The sequence below is a fragment of the Artibeus jamaicensis genome, unplaced genomic scaffold (genome assembly GCF_021234435.1).
Source record: "Artibeus jamaicensis isolate MK-2021 breed Jamaican fruit bat unplaced genomic scaffold, CSHL_Jam_final contig_384, whole genome shotgun sequence".
Lineage (NCBI taxonomy): Eukaryota > Metazoa > Chordata > Mammalia > Chiroptera > Phyllostomidae > Artibeus > Artibeus jamaicensis.
In genome coordinates, this window is record NW_026521810.1 from 182,878 (window position 1) to 204,138 (window position 21,261).

At 38.6% G+C, this 21,261-nt stretch overlaps 1 protein-coding gene across 1 annotated transcript in view; it reads left to right on the top strand.

The window, feature by feature from the left end:
• NPAS2 (neuronal PAS domain protein 2) overlaps window positions 1-21,261 on the top strand; it is a 181,451-nt gene that overhangs the window by 99,425 nt on the left and 60,765 nt on the right. The window contains 1 exon segment of the mRNA XM_053664530.1: window positions 16,897-16,988. Coding sequence (XP_053520505.1) covers window positions 16,897-16,988 — 92 coding nt within the window.

Sequence of the window (21,261 nt, forward strand, 5' to 3'; positions counted from 1 at the left end):
ATTTCAAAAATAATGATTTAGCCAAGTGAAACATCAGGTTAGTTTGATTACCAAGATGTTTTGTGCAAATTACTCAAACTAGGTCAGTGCCACTGACAAGCAGGACAGCTGTTAAATAGGACAGCTAAGATCAAGTTCATTAGTGTGACATTTATTCTGGGCTCTGTTGGCTATGGAATTACAGAATTGTTACATCTAGGACCTAGAAAGGATCAGTCAACAGAAATGCAGCCTCCTGACACCAGGAGTTCTTGTCTCTGTCTTGCCTTTTTGCTAAGACTGAGGCCTACTCTATACAGTCCTGTGTACCCCTGCATCTTACTCATCCTTTGTGATTTCATATTCAAAAGAAATAGAAACCATGTGGCAGATTTTATGCAGAAATACAGTGATTGGACCAAAATTTAGATTAAAGCAAAAAAACAAAACAGACAGTAACTTTATTGATAACCCAAATGGACATGAACTCCACGGGCCTATGCAACAAGGTACAAGCTGATGATCCCAGCATCAGCTTTCATGAACCAGGCAGACATCGTGCTAAGGTACATCTGAGATTCACACTTTCTTTGAGTTGGGTGATTCCAGTATAGAGCAAGGGTTGAGAGCTATGGATTTAGACATGCTTTCTTCCCTCATGCTAAAGGGAGGCTACATGGTAAGTAAGGAAAGGTGATTGGGTCCAGGTATTTGTTATAATTATTTAGCTCTTTTCTTACTAATTTTTTAATCCCAATTTTCTCAGCTCAGGAGATAAATCTTGATCCCGTAATGCATGCTTATTTGCTTTGAAGTAATTCAAATCAAAATGAGAATCTGACCATGTTTGTCTGTAGGAAAATTTTGTTTCATCATTATCTATATAAGAAAGGAATCCCTAAGTTATGTAAATAGGCGTATTGGACATTCTTATCCATGTCCGTCTAATGTTACTTCTACAAGGCCTGGCTGACATGCACACTTTCCTCTTTCTGTGTGAATCACATGCTGATTTAATGCCATTGTATCCCAGCATCAAATACCAATCATCATTTATGCCAGTTTAATATATTTGTCTCAGTGGATGACAGTGTGGTGGAGAAGGCTACAGAACAAGGGGTAATGCCACCGTTGGCAGGGTAATATTCACCCAGCACAGAAGAGTGTTTTTGCACCATTTCCCAGACTTTTATTTGACCACATACAGCCCAAAGATATACTGCTCCTTGTTGGTGCATACCAGGATCATTCAGGAGGTAAGAACACTAGGGCACAGCTACAACTTAACACTATATAGAATTTGGGCGTTCAGCTGTTAATTGCATTGTTTTCCTGCATAACAGCTCCCAGGTGGCTTTGATTCCCTTATTAGAACCCAGTGTGACCACACCTTTTTGGTAAACCTGCCCTGCACCTATAGCCTATGATATTGGTCACATCAAATGCCAGTGGATACGTGATTGTAATGCTGAATTTTATTTCCTATTTAATATGTTTCTTTCCTTTGAAACACTTTACATACTTGCTTTGAGACATATTATGCTATTTATTGAGCCTTAACTTGTGAGGACTATAATAGAATTGTTCAAATAAAAAGTGAATGAAATATCTGCTTTCAGGATTGTGATGCTATTTAGAAAGTATCCAACCTCACTAAATGATCTAAAAGTTACCTGTGTAGAAGAAATAGTCTTTCATTTTCCTTTACCATTATGTTGAATAAACTTCCACCTGAGTCAAATTTACACTGCCAGAAAGACTCCTTTCCTGTACAGTTAATCTATAGTTTGATCCTAATGGTCTAAACAATTTTACAGAGGAAAGATGAGGGAAAGATAGGTGGGAGCTAAACCCACTTGCTTGTGCGCCCAACTGGGACACCTAGCTGATCTTCCAAAGAACAGTGTGAACGGTCAACAAAATCCAAGCTGATATGAAGTTTGGAAGCCAAAGGTGGCAGAGAATGCATAAAAACAGATGCATATAAGACAATGTGGGAGTTGTGAATACCAGTAATCTCGCTGGAGGGGAGATCCCACACACAAAGGAGCCACCAACAAGTAAAGCCCAAGTACAACAAGAAAGCCCACACAAATAGAAGAAAGGGCAACCCTGGAGCATCCATACAAGGAGATGAAAGAGACTGCACTACTTAGTCCCATGGAAGTTCATCCTAAAGACAGCTGGCAAAGTGGAGCATCAGGGATCACAGAAACAAACAAAAAAGAGTCGCTTAAAATGGAGAGACAAAGAAAGAACCCACAATCAAAAGGATGGAAGACTCCCCTGTGAAAGGACTAAATGAAATAGAGGCAAGAAAACTATCCAATACAGAATTCAAAGGAATAGTTATAAGGATGCTCAAGGAACTCAGTAACAACTATAAGGAACTGAGTGGGAACTACAACAGTAAGAAAAAGTAAATAGAAACTATAAACAAAAATCAGGAGGAAATGGAGAATACAATATCTGAAATAAAAAATACACTAGAAGGAATTACACCCAGGCTGAATGAAGCAGAGGACTGAATCAGTGAGCTGGAAGACAAAGTAGAGAGAAAAACCCAGGTACAGAAGATGCACAAAAAAGGGCTAAAAAGGCCCTGACTGGTGTAGCTCAGTGGATTGAGCAGAGGCCTGTGAACCAAAAGATCACGGTTTGATTCCCAGTCAGGGCACATGCCTGCACACGGTTGCAGGCCAGTTCCTAGCAGGGGCCAGTTCCCAGCAGGGGACACATGAGAAGCAACCATACATTGATATTTCTCTTCCTCCCTCCTTCCCTTCCCTTCTAAAGATAAATAAATAATTTTTTTAAGAGGGCTAAAAAATATGAAGATACCTTAGGGGAATTGCAAGACGACATGAATCAAAACAACATTCAAATCATAGAAATACCAAAAGGAGAAAAAAAGGAGCAAGGGATAGAAACCATGTTTGAAAAAAATAATGACAGAAAACTTCCCAAATATACAAAGAGGAAAGCTATGCGAGATTGAAAAGCAATGAGGGTCCCACTCAAGATGAACCCAAAGAGGCCCACTCCAAGACACATCATAATTTAAATGCCAAGTTTTAAAGATAAAGACAGACTCTTAAAAGCAGCAAGGGAGAAACAGGAAGTAACATACAAGAGAGTCCTGATGAGGCTAGCAGCTGACTTCTCAAAAGAAACACCACATGCCAGAAGGGAATGGCAAGAAATATACCAAGTAATGAGTGAAGGCCTGTAACCAAGACTACTCTACCCAATGAGGCTCTCAGTTAAAATGAGAGTTGACATTAGGACTTTCCCAGACAAAAGTAGGCTGAAAGAATACACCTCCATGAAATCAGCACTACTTTAGCAAGAAATGCTAAAGGGACTACGTTAAGAAGAGGAAGAAAAAGAGCAAGAGAGAGATGAACACGGGTACAAGAGAGGGGAGGTGAATAAGTACCTATTCATAATAGCCTAAAGTGTAAATTGATTAAGTGTTCCAATCAAAAGACATAGGGTAGCCGAATAGATATGAAAACATTGACTGCACATATGGTGCATACAAGAGACCCACCTCAAAACAAAAGAGCTACATAGACTACAAGTGAAAAATTGAAAGAAATATTTGAAACAAATGGACAGGAAAGAAAGCAGGGGTGGCAATATTTATATCAGGCAAAATAAACTTCAAAAAATCCATAAAAAAACAGAGAAGGATATTTCATAATGCCCAAGGGAAGAATCCACCCAGAAGACACAAACATTATAAACATATGTGCACCCAACAAAAGAGCACCCAAATTCATAAGGAAAATCTTTGATGACTTCAAGGAAGTTATAGACAATAACACACTTACTAGGGGATTTTAACATACCAATGTCAAAAATGGATAGATCATCCAAACAAAATATCATCAAGGATATTTTTAGATCAAATGGATTTATCTGATATATGAACTTTCATCCCTGAGAAGAAAAATACACATTCCTTTCAAATGCACATGGAATGTTTTCAAAGATAGAATACATGGTAGGACATTAAATAAGCCTCAACACATTCAAAAAAATTGAAATTATATCAAGCATTTTCTCCAACCACAAGGGACTGAAACTAAAAAACAACCTCAAGGAAACAACTCAGAAACACTCAAATTCATGGAAATTAAATAGCATGCTATTAAACAATGAATGGGTTAAGAATAAGATCAAGGAAGAAATTTCAAAGTTTCTGGAAACAAACAAAAATGAACACACAACAGTCCAAAATAGGACTTCTGCCAAGATGGAGGCGTAGGTGGAAGTACTGTACCTCCTCCAACAACCAAGTTTAAAAACAACAAAGTTTTAGCAACAAAAATGCAGCCAAAACCCCAGAAAATTGAACTTCATGGAAGTCTGAAAACAACGAACCCTTCAGCCAAACTGATAAACCAGTGAAAGAGGGAGAGGTGAGACAGACCATGCAGGCCCTGATGGCAGGAAGCAGCAGAGGGGACCGCCATTGTCCCTCTCTGACCCTGCCCCCACCTACAGCTTCACAAATCAGCCACCTGGGTGGCCTCTCTCTGACACGGCCCCACCTTCAGCATCACAAACCAGTTGCCTGGGTAGCCTCGCCCTGGTGAACAACTAAGGCTCCTCTCCTCATATCTATCAGGAACCAACAGATCAAAACATGGCTCAAGAACAACTTAGAGGCCTAGAGCAGATAAATCTAAACGATGAAGAAATAGCCAAACTTTCAGATGCACAGTTAAAAACACTGGTGATCAGGATGCTCACAGAACTGGTTGATTTTAGTCACAAATTAGAGAAACAAATGAAGGCTAAACTAATTGAAATGAAGGGAAAGGCACAGGAAACCAATAGGGATGGAAAGGAAACTGGGACTCAAATCAAGGGAGTGGACCAGAAAGAGGAAAAAAATGACCAAACAGAAAAGAAGGTAGAAAAAAGAATTCAAAAAAATGAGGAGAGGCTTAGGAACCTTCAGGACATCTTTAAACGTTCCAACATCAGAATTATAGGGGTGCCAGAAGGGGAAGAGGAACAGCAACAAGTGGAAAACTTACTTGAACACATAATAAAGGAGAATTTCCCCAATCTGGCAAAGGAAATAGACCTCCAGGAAGTCCAGGAAGCTCAGAGAGTCCCAAAGAAGTTGGACCCAAGAAGGAACACACCAAGGCACATCATCATTACACTAGCCAAAATTAAAGTAAAGGAGAGAATTCTAGAAGCAGCAAGAGATAAAGGGACAGTCACCTGCAAAGGAGTTCCCATCAGACTGTCAGCAAATTTCTCAAAAGAGACCTTACAGGCAAAAAGGAGCTGGAAAGAAGTATTCCAAGTCATGAAATCCAAAGACCTACATCCAAGACTGATCTATCCAGCAAAGCTTTCATTTAGAATGGAAGGACAAATAAAGTGCTTCTCAGATAAGATCAAATTCAAGGAGTTCATCATCACCAAGCCCTTATTATATGAAATGTTAAAGGGACTTATCTAAGAAAAAGAAGATAAACCATATGAAAGGTGAAAGGACAGCAAACTCACAGTTATTGATAACCACACCTAAAACAAAAGCAAACTGAGGACAGCTAGATCAGGAGCAGAACCATAGAAATGAAGATCACATGGAGGGTTAGCAACAGGGGATGGGAGAAGGAGAAGGGGGGAGAAGGTACAGAAAATAAGTAGCATAGATGGTAGGTAGAAAATAGATAGGGGGAGGGCAAGAATAGTAGGGGAGATATAGAATCTAAAGAACTTGAGACACGTGTTCATAAACTAAAGGGGGAAATGGTGGGGGAGGGGTGTGCAGGGTGTAGGGGAATAAGGGGGGAATAGAACAACTGTAATGGCATAATCAATAAAATATATTAATAAATAAATAAATAAATAAATAAATAAATAAAAACAGTCCAAAATATATAGAACAGAGAGAAGGTACTTCTGAGAGGGAAGTTAATAGCAATACAGACCTAACTAAAATGATAGAAACATTTCAAATGAACAACCTAACCCTACATCTCAAGAATGGAGGAACAACAACAAACAAAGCCCAGAGCAAGGAGAAAAAAGCAAATAATGAAGATCCTGACAAAATTAAATGACATAGAAACTAAAAGAACAATACAAAGGATCAATTAATCCAGGAGCTGGTTCTTTGAAAAGATAAACAAAATCAATAAGACTTTAAACAGACTCATCAAGAGAGAGAAAGAGAGAGAGAGAGACAGAGAGAAGACCCAAATAAGTAAAATCAGAAGTGAAAGAGGAGAGATTACCACTGATACCACAGAAATACACAGGATCATAAGAAATTACTATGAACATCTATATACCAAAATTTGAAAAGCTGGGTGAAGTGAGCTATTTCAATAAAAATATAATCTTCCTGAAAACTGGGGGTGTCAAGATGGCGGTGGACAAGGACGGAGCAGATACCAGTTCCTAGTAAAAAAGAGACAGAAACCTATCCAATGGGAGGAGGTGAGGCCAGCAAGCCAGCAGTTGCCAAGCATATATGAAAATAAGAGACCAGAAACCTCATCGGTCACGGAGGAACCAGACGGTAGGGAAACAGCAGCGGTACAGTAGTCTCGGGGACGGAGCAGGGAGAAACAGCCGGTGCAGGGTAGGGGAACCAGCGCCCTGTGGTGAGAGCCCAAGGGCGCATGGGACAGCCTTCAGCACCCAGACGGCTCCCTCCCTAGGATTTTTGGGCCGGGGGCCTGCGAAGTGGCCCAACCAGAGGGGAGCAGAGGTGATTTCAGTCTGTGCATAGCTCGGAGGTCCAGCTCCTGGTGGGAACTGTGTCTGGGAGAGTGCCTAACGGCGCCTGGGACAGCGTTCAGGGCCCGGATGGCTCCCTCCCTGGGATTTTTCTGCCGGGCAGGCCAAGCGGGCAGGCCGAGGACCAGGCAAAGAGGTGTGGAAGAAATTTCAGCCAGCGCGCAAGTTGGGGAACTAGTCGTTCCACACGCAGTGTGTCTGGGCAAGTGCCTGAGGGCGCCTAGGCCAATGTTCAGCGCCCAGAAAGCTCCCTCCCTAGGATTTTTGGGCCCAGACCGGCCAAGAGACCCAACCAGAGGGGAGCAGAGGAGATTTCAGCCTGAACACTGTTCTGGGCCAGCGCCTATGACGGTAACCCCTGGGAGGGGAGCGCTATGAGGAAGTCCTAGTTCCACATTGTAGAAAGCTGGGGAGAGGCGCCAACTGTCTGGATCCTGAGAGGGGCTGGCTGAAAAAATCACAACAAGCGACCCTCAGCCAACTGCAACCAGAAAAACCGGTTCGGCTAGTTTGAAGCCAACAAGTGACATTTCCTTTTCTGATGTTGTTTTTGAGAGATTATTTTTGTTTGTGCGTTTTTTGTTTTGGGTTTTTTTTTTAATTTAATTTTATTTTTATTCTTTTTTTTTACCTTTCTTCCTTCTCCATTCCTTTTCTTTATCTTTTTGCTTTTTCAAAGTAATCTGTTATTTCTTTTAAATTTTATTACTGTTTCATCGTTCCATACTTTTGTCCTCTTTTCCCAGATTTTCTCTTTTATTTCTTTTTCTTTTCTTTCTAAACTTATTGCTCTTTCTTCCATTCCCCTACCATTTTTTCTTTCTTCCTTTTATTTCTTTCCTTATCATTTCTTTCTTTTACCCACAAGAGTCACAATCAACTTGAAAATGTCAAAGGACCAGAGCTGGACCCATAGAAGAGGCCTCCCAATAGTAGAGTCAGAGAGACAAATTGCACATTGTTGTAGGAGAGAAGCCACAAGTTGCTGCATATTTGAGTAGGTGGAAGCAGAGAACAACAGGATAACCAAAAGAGGCACCACTGAAATTCACAGGCATTCCACCACAAAAGTTCACACCATAAACCCAGGGTGTCAAAACAGATTAATCTAAGAAGCTGAGGCTAACAAGAAGATTCTCACAAACAATGGGAAGACAAAGAAACAATCCCCAAATGAAAGGAAAGGAGGAATCCTCAGAAAGAATGTTAGATGAAATAGAGGCAAGTCAACTATCAGATACTGAATTCAAAGCACTGGTTATCAGGAAGTTCAAAGAGCTCACAATGAGCTACCAGAAACTACAGGGGAGCTACAATGATCTCACTGTGAACTATATCAACATGAAAAAGGAAATGGAAATTATTAGCAAGGGCCAAGAGGAAATGAAGAATACAATTTCTGAATTAAAAAACACAGTGGAAAACATTAAAAATATGGTAGATGAAACAGAAGATCGGATTAGTGAGTTGGAGGACAAGGTAGAAAGCATCTCACAGAAAGAACAGGAAAGAGAAAAGAGGCTCAGAAACAATGAAGAGAGACCAAGAGAAATGCAAGACAATATGAAACGTAATAATATCCGAATAATAGGAATACCACAAGGGGAAGAAGAAGAACAAGGGATAGAAAACATATTTGAAAGAGTAATGAGAGAAAATTTCCCTAATTTGATAAAAGAAAAAGTCACACAAATCCAGGAATCACACAGAGTCCCATTCAAGAGGAACCCAAAGAGGCCCACTTCAAGACACATCATCATTAAAATGACAAAATTCCAAGACAAAGAGAGAATCTTAAAGGCAGCAAGGGAGAAAAAAGAAATAACATACAAGGGCGTCCCAATAAGGTTAGCCACTGACTTCTCAATGGAAACACTCCAAGCAAGAAGAGAATGGCAAGAAATATTCCAAGTAATGAGAAACAGAGGCCTACAACCAAGGCTACTTTACCCAGCAAGGCTCTCAATCAAGATAGAAGGCCAAATAAAGAGCTTCCAAGACAAAAGAAGTCTCAAAGAATTTGCTGCCACCAAGCCAGCTCTACAAGAAATATTAAAAGGTCTGCTTTAAGGAAAGGAAGGAAAAGAGACAGACAGAGAGGAACACAGGAACAAAAATGGCAATGAATAAATACCTATCAATAATAACCTTAAATGTAAATGGATTAAATGCTCCAATCAAAAGACACAGAATAGCGTCATGGATAAGAAAGTATGACCCCACATATGCTGCCTACAAGAGACCCACCTCAGGACAAAAGACCATCACAGACTAAAAGTGAAAGGCTGGAAACAAATTTTCCAAGCAAATGGACAAGAAAAAAAAGCTGGGGTAGCAATTCTCATATCAGACAAAATAGACTTCAAAAAAAGAGCCATAAAGAGTGACCCAGAAGGTCACTTCATAATACTCAAGGGAAGAATTCACCAAGAAGACATTAACATCGTAAATATATATGCACCCAACATAGGAGCACCAAAATATATAAGGAAAATCTTAGAGGAATTCAAGAAAGATATAGACAGCAACACAATTATAGTGGGGGATTTTAACACCCCACTATCAAAAATGGGCAGATCTTCCAAACAAAATATCAACAAAGACATTGCAGCATTAAACAACACCATTGATGAAATGGACCTAACTGATATATATAGAGAGTCCTTCATCCCAAAGAAGCTAAATACACATTCTATTCAAATGCACATGGATCATTCTCAAAGATAGACCACATGATAGGACACAAAACAAGCCTCAACAAATTCAAGAATATTGAAATCATACCAAGCATTTTCTCTGACCACAAGGGACTGAAACTGGAAACCAACCCCAAAGGAAAAAACCCAAAACACCCAAAATCATGGAGACTGAATGGTATGCTATTAAACAATGAATGGGTCAAGAATGAAATTAGGGAAGAAATCAAAAAGTTTCTGGAAACAAATGAAAATGATCTCACAACAACCCAAAACTTATGGGACACAATAAAGGCAGTCCTGAGAGGGAAGTTCATAGCAATACAGGCCTACCTAAAGAAAATAGAAACATTTCAAACAAATGACCTTACTCTACGCCTCCAAGAACTTGAGAAACAACAACAAAAACAGCCCAAAGCAAGTAGAAGGAAGGAAATAACTAAGATCAGAGCAGAACTAAATGACATAGAGACTAAAAGTACAATTCTAAAGATCAATGAATCCAGAAGTTGGTTCTTTGAAAAAATAAACAAAATAGACAAGCCTTTAAGTGGACTCATCAAGAAAAGAAGGGAACAGACACAAATAAACACAATCAGAAATGAAAGAGGAGAGATTACAACTGATACCACAGAAATAGAAAGGATTGTAAGAAATTACTATGAAGAACTGTATGCCAAGAAATTTGAGAACCTAGGATAAATGGACACATTTCTAGAAAAATATAATCTCCCAAAACTCAATGAAAAAGAAGTAGAACACCTGAATAGACCAATAACAACAAAAGAAATTGAAGCAGTAATCAAAAAACTCCCATCACACAAAAGCCCTGGACCAGATGGGTTCACAGGAGAATTCTACAAAGCATTTAAGGAAGAGCTAACCCCCATTCTTCACAGACTATTTCAAAAAATCCAAAAGGATGGAAAACTCCCAAACTCCTTTTATGAAGCCAGCATCATCCTAATTCCAAAACCAGATAGAGATACAACAAAGAAAGAAAACTTCAGGCCAATATCACTGATGAACATAGATGCTAAAATCCTCAACAAAATATTGGCAAATCACATCCAACAATATATCCAAAAGATTATACACCATGACCAAGTGGGATTCATCCCAGGGATGCAAGGATGGTTCAACATTTGCAAAACAGTAAATGTAATTCAACACATAAACAAAAGCAAAGACAAAAACCACATGATCATATCAATAGACATGGAAAAAGCTTTCAATAAGGTACAACACCCATTTATGATAAAAACACTCAGCAAAGCGGGAATAGAGGGAACATTCCTCAATATAATAAAGGCCATTTATGAGAGACCTACAGCCAATATCATACTCAATGGGCAAAAACTAAAAGCTTTTCCTCTAAGATCAGGAACAAGACAAGGATGTCCACTTTCACCACTTCTATTCAATATAGTATTAGAAGTTTTGGTCACAGCAATCAGGCAGGAAAAGGAAATAAAAGGCATCCAAATAGGAAAGGAGGAAACAAAACTGTCACTGTTTGCAGATGACATGATAGTGTACATGGAAAATCCTATAGACTCTACCCAAAAACTGCTCCACCTAATAAATGAGTTTGGCAAAACAGCAAGATACAAAGTCAATATCCAGAAATCAAAGGCATTTTTGTATACAAACAATGAATCAGCAGAAGCAGAAATCAAGGAAAAAATCCCATTCGATATAGCAAAAAGAAAAATAAAATATCTGGGAATAAACCTAACCAAGGAGGTAAATGACTTGTATGCAGAAAACTACACAGCACTGAAGAAAGAAATCAGGGAAGACACAAACAAATGGAAACATATACCTTGTTCATGGATTGGAAGAATTAACATCATCAAAATGTCCATACTACCCAAAGCAATATACAGATTCAATGCAATACCTATTAAAGTACCAATGGCATATTTCACAGACATAGAACAAACACTTCAAAAATTTATATGGAGCCATAAACCAGCAACTCCTCTTTTGAGAAAGAAGAACAAAGTAGGAGGGATCACAATACCTGATATCAAACTGTATTACAAAGCCACTGAAATCAAAACAGCCTGGTACTGGCATAAAAACAGGCACATAGACCAATGGAACAGAACAGAGAGCCCAGAAATCAACCCAACCCTCTACAGTCAATTAATATTTGACAAAGGGGGCAGTAACATAAAATGGAGTAAAGATAGCCTCTTCAACAAATGGTGTTGGGAGAACTGGACAGCTACGTGCAAAAAAATGAAACTTGAGCACCAACTTACACCATACACCAAAATAAATTCAAGGTGGATAAAAGGCTTAAATATAAGCCATGACACCATTAAAGTCCTAGAGGAGAACATTGGCAAGACAATCTCAGATATTCCACACAGCAACATTTTTATGGATATGTCCCCTAGAGCAAGGAATATAAAGGAAAGAATAAACAAATGGGATCTCATCAAAATTAAAAGCTTCTGCATGGCTAAAGAAAACAGTATTAAATTAAAAAGACAACCAACTGTATGGGAAAACATATTTGCCAATGATACCTCAGACAAAGGTTTAATCTCCAAAATATACAAAGAACTTACACGACTCCACTCTAGGAAGACATCGAACCCAATTAAAAAATGGGAAAAGGACTTGAACAGACACTTCTCTAAAGAGGACATACAGAATATCCAGAGACACATGAAGAGATGCTCAATATCGTTAGCTATCAGAGAGATGCAAATTAAAACCACAATGAGATACCACTTTACACCAGTCAGGATGGCTATAATAGACAAAGCAACAAACAACAAATGTTGGAGAGGGTGTGGGGAAAAGGGGACCTTAGTTCACTGTTGGTGGGATTGCAGACTGGTACAACCATTATGGAAAACAGTGTGGAATTTTCTCAGAAAAATAAAAATTGACCTGCCTTTTGACCCAGAAATTCCACTGCTAGGATTATACCCCAAGAATCCTAAAACATCAATTTCAAAGAACCTATGCACCACAATGTTCATAGCAGCACAATTTACAATAGCCAAGAGTTGGAAGCAACCTAGGTGCCCATCAGTAAATGAATGGATCAAAAATTTTGGTACATATACACAATGGAATTCTATGCAGCAGAGAGAAAGAAGGAGGTACTAGCTTTTGCAACAACATGGATGGAACTGGAAAGCATTATGCTGAGTGAAATAGGCCAGGCATTGAATGACAAATACCATATGATCTCACCTTTGACAGGAAGCTAAAGAATAAAACAAACAAGCAAACAGAATAAAAACAAAGACACTGAAATAGAGAACAAGTGGGCAGTGACCAGAGGGGAGAGGGAAGGGAATTTAAAAGGAATAAGGGGGAGGGATTTTGAGGAACAAGTTTGAAAGACACGGGGATGAGGACTGGGGGGGGGGAATGGGAGGGAGGGGGAGACTAGGCGGTGGGGGTGGGATGGGAGAAATAGATTAAAAAAATGTACTTGAAAAGTAACTAAATAAAATTTAATTAAAAAAAATATATAATCTTCCCAAACTGAATGAAGAAGCAGAAAACCTAAGGAGACTAATAACAAATGACAAAATCAAAGCAGTAAAATAAACTCTTGGCACACAATAGACCTGGACTGGGCAGTTTCACAGGAGAATTTTACAAAATATTCAAGGAGGAGTAACCCCTATTCTTCATAGATACAACAACAAAAAAAACTACACGCCAATATCGTTGATGAACATAGACACTAAAACCCTCAACGAATATTAGAAAACCACATTCCACAATATATTAAAAAAGATTATATTCCATGATTAAGTGGGGTTCATTCTAGGGATGCAAGGATGGTACATATTTGCAAATCAATAAATGTAATACATCACATAAACAAAAGGAAAGACAAAAACTGCATGATCATATCACTAGATGCAGAAAAAACATTTGATAAGGCACAACACTCATGAATGATAAAAACACTCAGCAAAGTGAGAGTAGAGAGAGCAAACCTAAATATAATAAAGGCTATATATGAGAAACCTACAGCCAACATCATAATGAACAGGCAAACTTAAAAGCTTTCCCAATAAGATGAGGAACAACACAAGGGTGTCTGCTTTCACCACATCTATTCAATATAGTAATGGAAGTCCTAGCCACAGACAAGAAAAAGAAATAAAAGGCAACCAAATTGGAAAGGAAGAAGCAAAACTGTTATTGTTTGCAGATGGCATGATAGTGCACCTAGAGAACCCTGCAGACTCTACCAAAAAATGACTTGACCTCCTAAGTGAATCTGGAAGAATGGTGAGATACAAACTCAACATTCAGAAATCAAAGGCATTTTTGTACACCAATAATGAAATATCAGAAACAGAAATCAGGAAAAAACTCCCATTAGCTATAACAACAAGAAAAATAAAGTAGCTAGGAATAAACCTAACCAAGGAGGCAAAAGACCTGTACTCAGAAAACTACACAACACTGAAGAAAGAAATTAAGGAAGACACAAATAAATGGAAGCATATATTGTATTGATGGATAAGAGGAATTAACATCATCAAAATGTCCATACTATGCAAAGCAACTTATAGATTCATGCAATCCCTATTAAAACTATCAATGACATATTTCACAAATATAGAACAAATATTTCAAAAATTTATATTGAACCATAGATGACCCTGCATAGCTGCAGCAGTTATGAGAAAAAAGAACAAAGTAGGAGGGATCAAAATACTTGATATCAAACTATATTACAAGGCCACTCTAATCAAAACCTTCTGGTACTGGCATAAGAACAGCTACATAGATCAATGAAACAGATTAAAGAGCCAGAAATAAACTCAAATCTCTATGGTCGATTAATATTTGACAAAGGGGGAAGAAGCATAAAATGGAGTAAAAATATCTCCTTCAACAAATGGTGCTGAGATATCTGAAAAGCTACAAGCAAAAAAAAATGAAACTTGACCACCAACTTATACCATACACAAAAAATAAACTCAAGATGGTTAAAAGACTTAAATATAAGTCATGACATCATGAAAGTCCTAGAAAGAAGCATAGGCAGGAAAATCTCATATATTCCACAGAGCAATATTTTCAGTGATATGTCCTCTAGAGCGAGGGGCATAAAGGAAAGAATAAACAAGGGGACTTCATCAAAATAAAAAGCTTTTGTGCAGTTAAAGGAAACATTAGCAAAATGAAAAGAGAACTGACCATATGGGAAAATATATTTGCCAGTGATATCTCAGACAAGCGTCTGATCTCCAAAATATATAAAGAACTCATACAAGTCCACTCCAGGAAGACAAACAACCCAATTTAAGAAATGGGCAAATGACTTGAACAGGCCGTTCTCCAAGGAAGACATATAGAGGGCCCAGAGACATATGAAAATATGGCTGAGCATGGCTAGACATGCTCAGCATCACTAGCTATCAGAGGAATGCAAATTGAAACCACAATGAGGTACTACTTCACGTTGGTGAAAATGGCCATGATAAAAAAGTCAGCAAACAAGAAGTGCTGGCAAGGTGGTAGAGAAATGGGAACCCTAGTAGACTGTTCCTGGGAATGCAGACTGGTGCAGCCACTGTGGAAAAATAGTATGGAAATTCCTCAGAAAATGAAAAATTAAAGTGCCTTTTGACCTGGCAGTTCTACTGCTGGGATTATATCCTAAGAACCCTGATACACCACCAAAAATACCTATGTACCCCAAAATTCATAGCAGCACAATGTACAATAGCCAAATACTGGAAGGAACCTAAGTGCCCATCAGTAAATGAATGGATCAAAAAACTATGCTGCATTTACAGAACGGAGTACTATACAGCAGAAATAAAGAGGGATCTCCTACCCTTTTTGACATAGATGGAACTGGAGAGCATTATGCTAAGTGAAATAACCCAGATGCTGAAAGACAGTTACCCTATGATCTCACCTATAAGGAGAATCTAATCAAAAAACAAACAAGCAAGCAAATTATATCCAGAGACACTGAAATTAAAGCATTATGCTGAGTGAAATAAGCCAGGCAGTGAAAGACAAATATATGATCTCACCTTTAACAGGAACCTAAACAACAAAACAAACAAGCCAGCAAAATATAACCAAAGACACTGAAATAGAGAACAGGCTGACAGTGACCAGAGGGGAGAGGGAAGGGAATTTCAGGGGAAAAGGGGAAGGGTTTACAGGAACAAGTATAAAGGACACATGGACAAAAACTAAGGGGGATGGAAATGGGAGGGAGGTGGGGAGCACTGGTGGGTGGGCTGGGATGGGAGTAAAAGACAGAAAACTGTACTTGAACAGCAATTAAAATAAATAAATTTTTTAAAAAAAGAACAAACTGACATTAACCAGAGGGGAGGTTGGAGGGGATAATGGGGGGGGGGTTGGGAATTGGGAAGGGTTTTAAAGAACATGTATAAAGGACACATGGGCAAAACCAAAGGAGGGATAGGATCAAGGGTCAGAAGTGGGGATGGCTGGTGTGTGGGGAGTGGTGGTGGTGGGGAATGGAAACAATTATACTTGAACAACAATAAAAAATATGGGAAAAAATTTAAAATGTATGATAAACCAAGGGAAAAGCAAGTATATCTCATATAGCATTTGAGTTATCTGTAATAATCTTATCAGAGATATTTCAGCAATAAAACTAAACACTTTCAAAAATGCTACAGAAATAGAGTATTTAAAGGAGGCCTGTGTAGACCAATGACCATTGAATTTACTAACATGAATCATATCATCAGTACAAGATAGTTACAGAAACAGTCTATAGTAAACCAGCAAAGTTTTGAAAAGTGTAAATCCTGCCTTTAAAAGCAATGAACTAACACATATTTATATAGCATATTGTAGTTCAGTACTAGGAAATGCTAAAAAAGCAGACACCCTTGTCTTGTTCCTGATCTTAGTGGGAAAGCTTACATTCTGCATAGACTCTGTAGGTAATATATCACAAGCCTAAAATATTTCTAAAATTTTGAAACAAAGTTCTTTGCTTTGCTTTGCCAAAAAAAAAAAAAAAAAGCAGTTTAAGAATGCCCCCCCACCCCCATGCCAATCTTTGTTCCTATTGCCTTGATAATTTCATCTGCTAACTTCAACTGCTGGTGATGTGCTTTGTCATATAGAAATCCAAGGATACTGTACCTTCTGCTAGCTGCAGGCACTACACCATGAAGAGGGTGTGGTACTTTCCTCCCAGAAAGCTTAATGTGAAAAACATTAAGAGGTGTTTTTAAGCCAATTACATCCAGAGTTCTCAGTCCTGGGAAATCAGGGTAACTTACTTCCTTATATTGGTTTCTTTCATTAAACTGAACAGAGGTTTATACAGAATTATATCGATAGAACATGTGCTTCATTTGTTAATTCCGGTGCCTAGGTGCCTTTGAATATAAAAACTTACCTGTACGTGTGTCTGTTGTTTGTTTATTTGTTTTTTCAGAAGTCTCAGCACAAATGGAAATCTCTGATATTCAGCAGGACTGGAAACCTTCCTTCCTCACTAATGAAGAATTCACACAGCTGATGTTAGAGGTAAAGTGCACTTTTAAATTAACTTGACTTGTTGCCAATTTAAAATGTATCTGCTTATTCCAGATAAGATCCTGTGCCCTAATAAACAACTGTTCTTCACCCTGGAAAGAGGTCTTGAAACAGATACTCTCCTGAAGCTCACATGCTACTGCTTATATTTTGGCTACTGAGTTGGAGCTATAAGCAAGAATCCCCAAACTGAAGGTGTGAATGTACTGTTGCCATAGTAACTGCAGAACAGCCCCTCTAAAGGTCTGTCAACCAGAGGACTCCTAGTGGGGGGAATGGGGAGGGGCTAGAGCTGGAGGTAGATTAGAGAAAGGGGAAGGAGAGAGGACCTAAGTCCCATCTCTATACTGTCTTCAGCTCAGTCTCCTCTAGAGAATGCAATAATTCATTTTTCCCTAAGTAGAACACATTTTGAAAATAAATGTCTTCTTTTAAAGATAGACTTTTTTAAAGGTATTTTTATTTTTTATTTTTAAAAATTTATTTATTTTAATTGTTGTTCAAGTACAGTTTTCTGTCTTTTACTCCCATCCCAGCCCACCCCTCCAGTGCTCCCCACCTCCCTCCCATTTCCATCCCCCTTAGTTTTTGTCCATGTGTCCTTTATACTTGTTCCTGTAAACCCTTCCCCTTTTCCCCTGAAATTCCCTTCCTTCTCCCCTCTGGTCACTGTCAGCCTGTTCTCTATTTCAGTGTCTTTGGTTATATTTTGCTGGCTTGTTTGTTTTGTTGTTTAGGTTCCTGTTAAAGGTGAGATCATATGATATTTGTCTTTCACTGCCTGGCTTATTTCACTCAGCATAATGCTTTCCAGTACTATCCATGCTATTACAAAGGATAGGAACTCTTTCTTTCCTTCTGCTGCATAGAATTTCATTGTGTAAATGTACCATAGTTTTTGTATCCATTCATTTACTGATGGGCTATTGTAAATTGTGCTACTTTTAACTTGAATTCATATTATATCAACATGGTATGTAGGTGTCAACCATTAGTGACCCTGTGCCTCCCCACCCAGCACAAGCCCTTTCTGTGCCAAAAAAAGACACTCACATTTCTTCCTCTAGAAAATGAAGAGCCCATACCTATCTGCAGAGCTGCGTTATGGAAATCTGGCTAATCTGAGCCAGTGGACTTCCTTAACGTCATGTATTTGTATATGGGTGAAACCCTTCTATAACAGATGACAATAAGTCTACAAAAATATCTGGTTGGGTGCTCTGGCATTTAAACTGGGAATAACACTGAGAGTTTATGAACATGACAGAGGAGGGAGAGAGAGTCCTAGACATAGCATATCTGGGCACTTAAGAAAGAAGAAAAGTGGGACAGATGAGTTTAGCAAAAGGAAGTAAGACTCCAGTTGTGTGTCAGTTATTCCTGGCAAGGTTTTTAGAAAGTAGTTTCTTGGAATTAATCTTTCTCTTTTTTAATTAATTAATTAATTTTTAAAATTATTTTTCAACTACAGTATTCTGTCTTTTACTCCCATCCCAGCCTACCCCTCCATGCCCCCTCCCTCCCCTTTCCACCCCCCTTAGTTGTTGTCCATGTGTCCTTTATACTAGTACCTATAAATCCTCCCCCTTTTTCCCCTGAAATTCCCTCCCCTATCTCATCTTATGTGCCTCATTAAGACTGATGTAAACTCTAATTTACATAAACAAATTATGCAGTAAAAATAACATATTGGAGTAAGAAAATGCCAGAATTAAAATCCAAACATAAATATAAACATATTAATAAACATTTGCATAAAATGAAAGATACTTAAATATCCATGTGAACTAAGAAAATACAGAACATTCCTTAGAAGCAATGCATTTTAAGTGTCACATATTTAGAGCAGCTTGTGAAATATCATGTTGAATTAATGCATCATTATGCTACTTCAAATAAATTGTTTTTATCTTTTAATTATAAGGGAAACGTAGTTAAAATGCATAACCCTATAGCACCCACCTCTTTTTAAGAGCCTGTAATGCAACTTTTTTTTTCACTGAGTTTTAAGGAATCAAAAGCATTTGAGGAAACAATACTTTCATAGAGTTTAAAAATAGATAATTACTTGGGCTGGAAGGCAGGACAGAGATTTCAAATGACTGGAATTTTTAGAAAAATAAGGTTTTGGATTTGTGTGGCTATTTTTGTTGTTTTTTCTTTTTTGTCTTTTGCATCTGTCCTCTGTTCCCAGTATATCCTTGAAGCAGATAAAGGAAGTATTGCTAGGTGAGTGACATGGATCTGAAATTAAGCCTGTACAGCAGGTAGCCTTTTGAGTGAATTGTAGCTTTCAGGAGTCTGAGAAACCCACCAACTAGTACTTTTAATTTATCTTGGGCTGCTTAGGCTTCTATTCCAATGTGTTGTTCTTCAGTAGACCCTGACCTGGTGATGAGTCACTGGAGCCCCCCTGGTGGTTTGAAACCTAGCAGTGACCCCAACAGGATGATGTCATTACTCTCTAATGTGCGGTTTTCTCATAGTATGTATCCCATTCCAGCTGCATCTCCTGCTGATTTTTCCAGAGCCATTTCAGGGAATGTGAGGAATTCAGAAGCCATGTCTTGGTAACCAATAGTTCCCCTTTTAAAATGAGGACAGAACCCATCAGTCCCCAGGAAGCTAAGCTGCTGGTATCCTTGGTTGGAATCCCTCCTTCTTTCCTCTTTTCTCAGAAATGCCCCAAACCAGATTCTAGGAGGACCCATACAGTTGTGATGTTTGAAAGAACAAAAATGACTTGATTACAGACCAGCCAAGCTGGTCAAGTGTAAGCTGTCAGAAATTCCAGCTTACACTTAGAGTAGCTGAGTAAGTACACATAAAAAAAGAAAAATCCATTGTTGTTGGGTACTGAGGGAGTTTGAGGCACTTCTAAATTCTATTCAGAGAAGCTGCAACAGTCTATTCCCTTAAGCTAGAGTTTGTTCTAGAGAACACAAGAGACATCTTATCAGAATCAGAAATTGGCATAAAGGGATGGTTTCATTCCCCTATCATGTGTGGCAAGTATAAAATTGAAGCTATTATGGTGTCTTTGGCATCCTTAAATCTTATGTCAAGGGCACCTTTACGTTGAGAGGGGTATGTCATTTTGCAATCACATTCTTTTGAGTCACTCTCAAATACTGCTGATGAGCAAGTAGCGACTCAGTTCAGTTCTGGTGAATTTGACAGAAAATGCCCATGAGCTAATAAAAGTAATCTTCCATTGATAAATACCTTCAGCTTTTGCACACCCACTTGCTTTATAAATTCAAGAGGGGCATGGGCTTACTGTGCAGGAAGATAATTTTCCTAGTATTAGAATCTGCTTTTTCCAAAAAAGTCCAGCGAACACATCAGCAGCACCCCTACCTCTTAAAAAAATGTACCTCCAGGAGCTCTGAAAATATGATTGAAAATCATTTAGGAAAATATTTCAGAGGAAAAAGAATAAAAGTTATTAAGATGTACCTCTGTGTTCATGATGACCCATAAATCCAATCTGGGATTTCTCAACCTCAGCACTATTGATGTTTTGGACCTGATAATTCTTTGTTGTGGGGGTGTCCTGTGCATTATAGGATATTTCAACCTACCCACTAGATGTCAGCAGCACCCTCTCCCAGTTAGTGACAACCAAACAGGTCTCTAGACACTGCCAGACATTCACTGATGTAATCCATGAGGATGCTGTCTACTTAAGAAATATACCATGGACAAAGCCAGAGGGTGTTAGGATTGAGGGTGGGAGGTGGGGGTAGGGTGGGGGAAAGTGGTGGTGGGAAAATGACATTTGAACATTAATAAGAAGATATCAAAAAAGAGAAATGTGCTTTAATAAATATTTTTCAGTCTTAAATCCTGCACTGTATACGTATAATATAAAATGACCCCAGTGATAATTTTCCTGGTGAAAGGAACCATCTCCTATTTTGGCATGTTGTAACCATGCCTTTTACACACAGGTAGTGGATCAATTCAGGTTCCTGTTACTGTGTACATAGCCACAGTATCCTAACCTAAAGGAAGTAGTGCCCATTTGGTTATGCAGATCATGGGACCTTCTAGCTAAGTGCATACAAAATATTTCTAGAACTTTATAGGCATACATTTCAGTTTAGCTGGGTTTTTTTCCCAAAGCAGAAAAAAAGTCCATTTGGGGAAGATTGTATTTCAGAGACACAGTCAGTAAAGCAACAGTGCTAGATTTACAGCGACAGTCCACTCATCACATCACTGCCTCCAAAATATATTTCCTAGTGAGATGGGCTCTGTT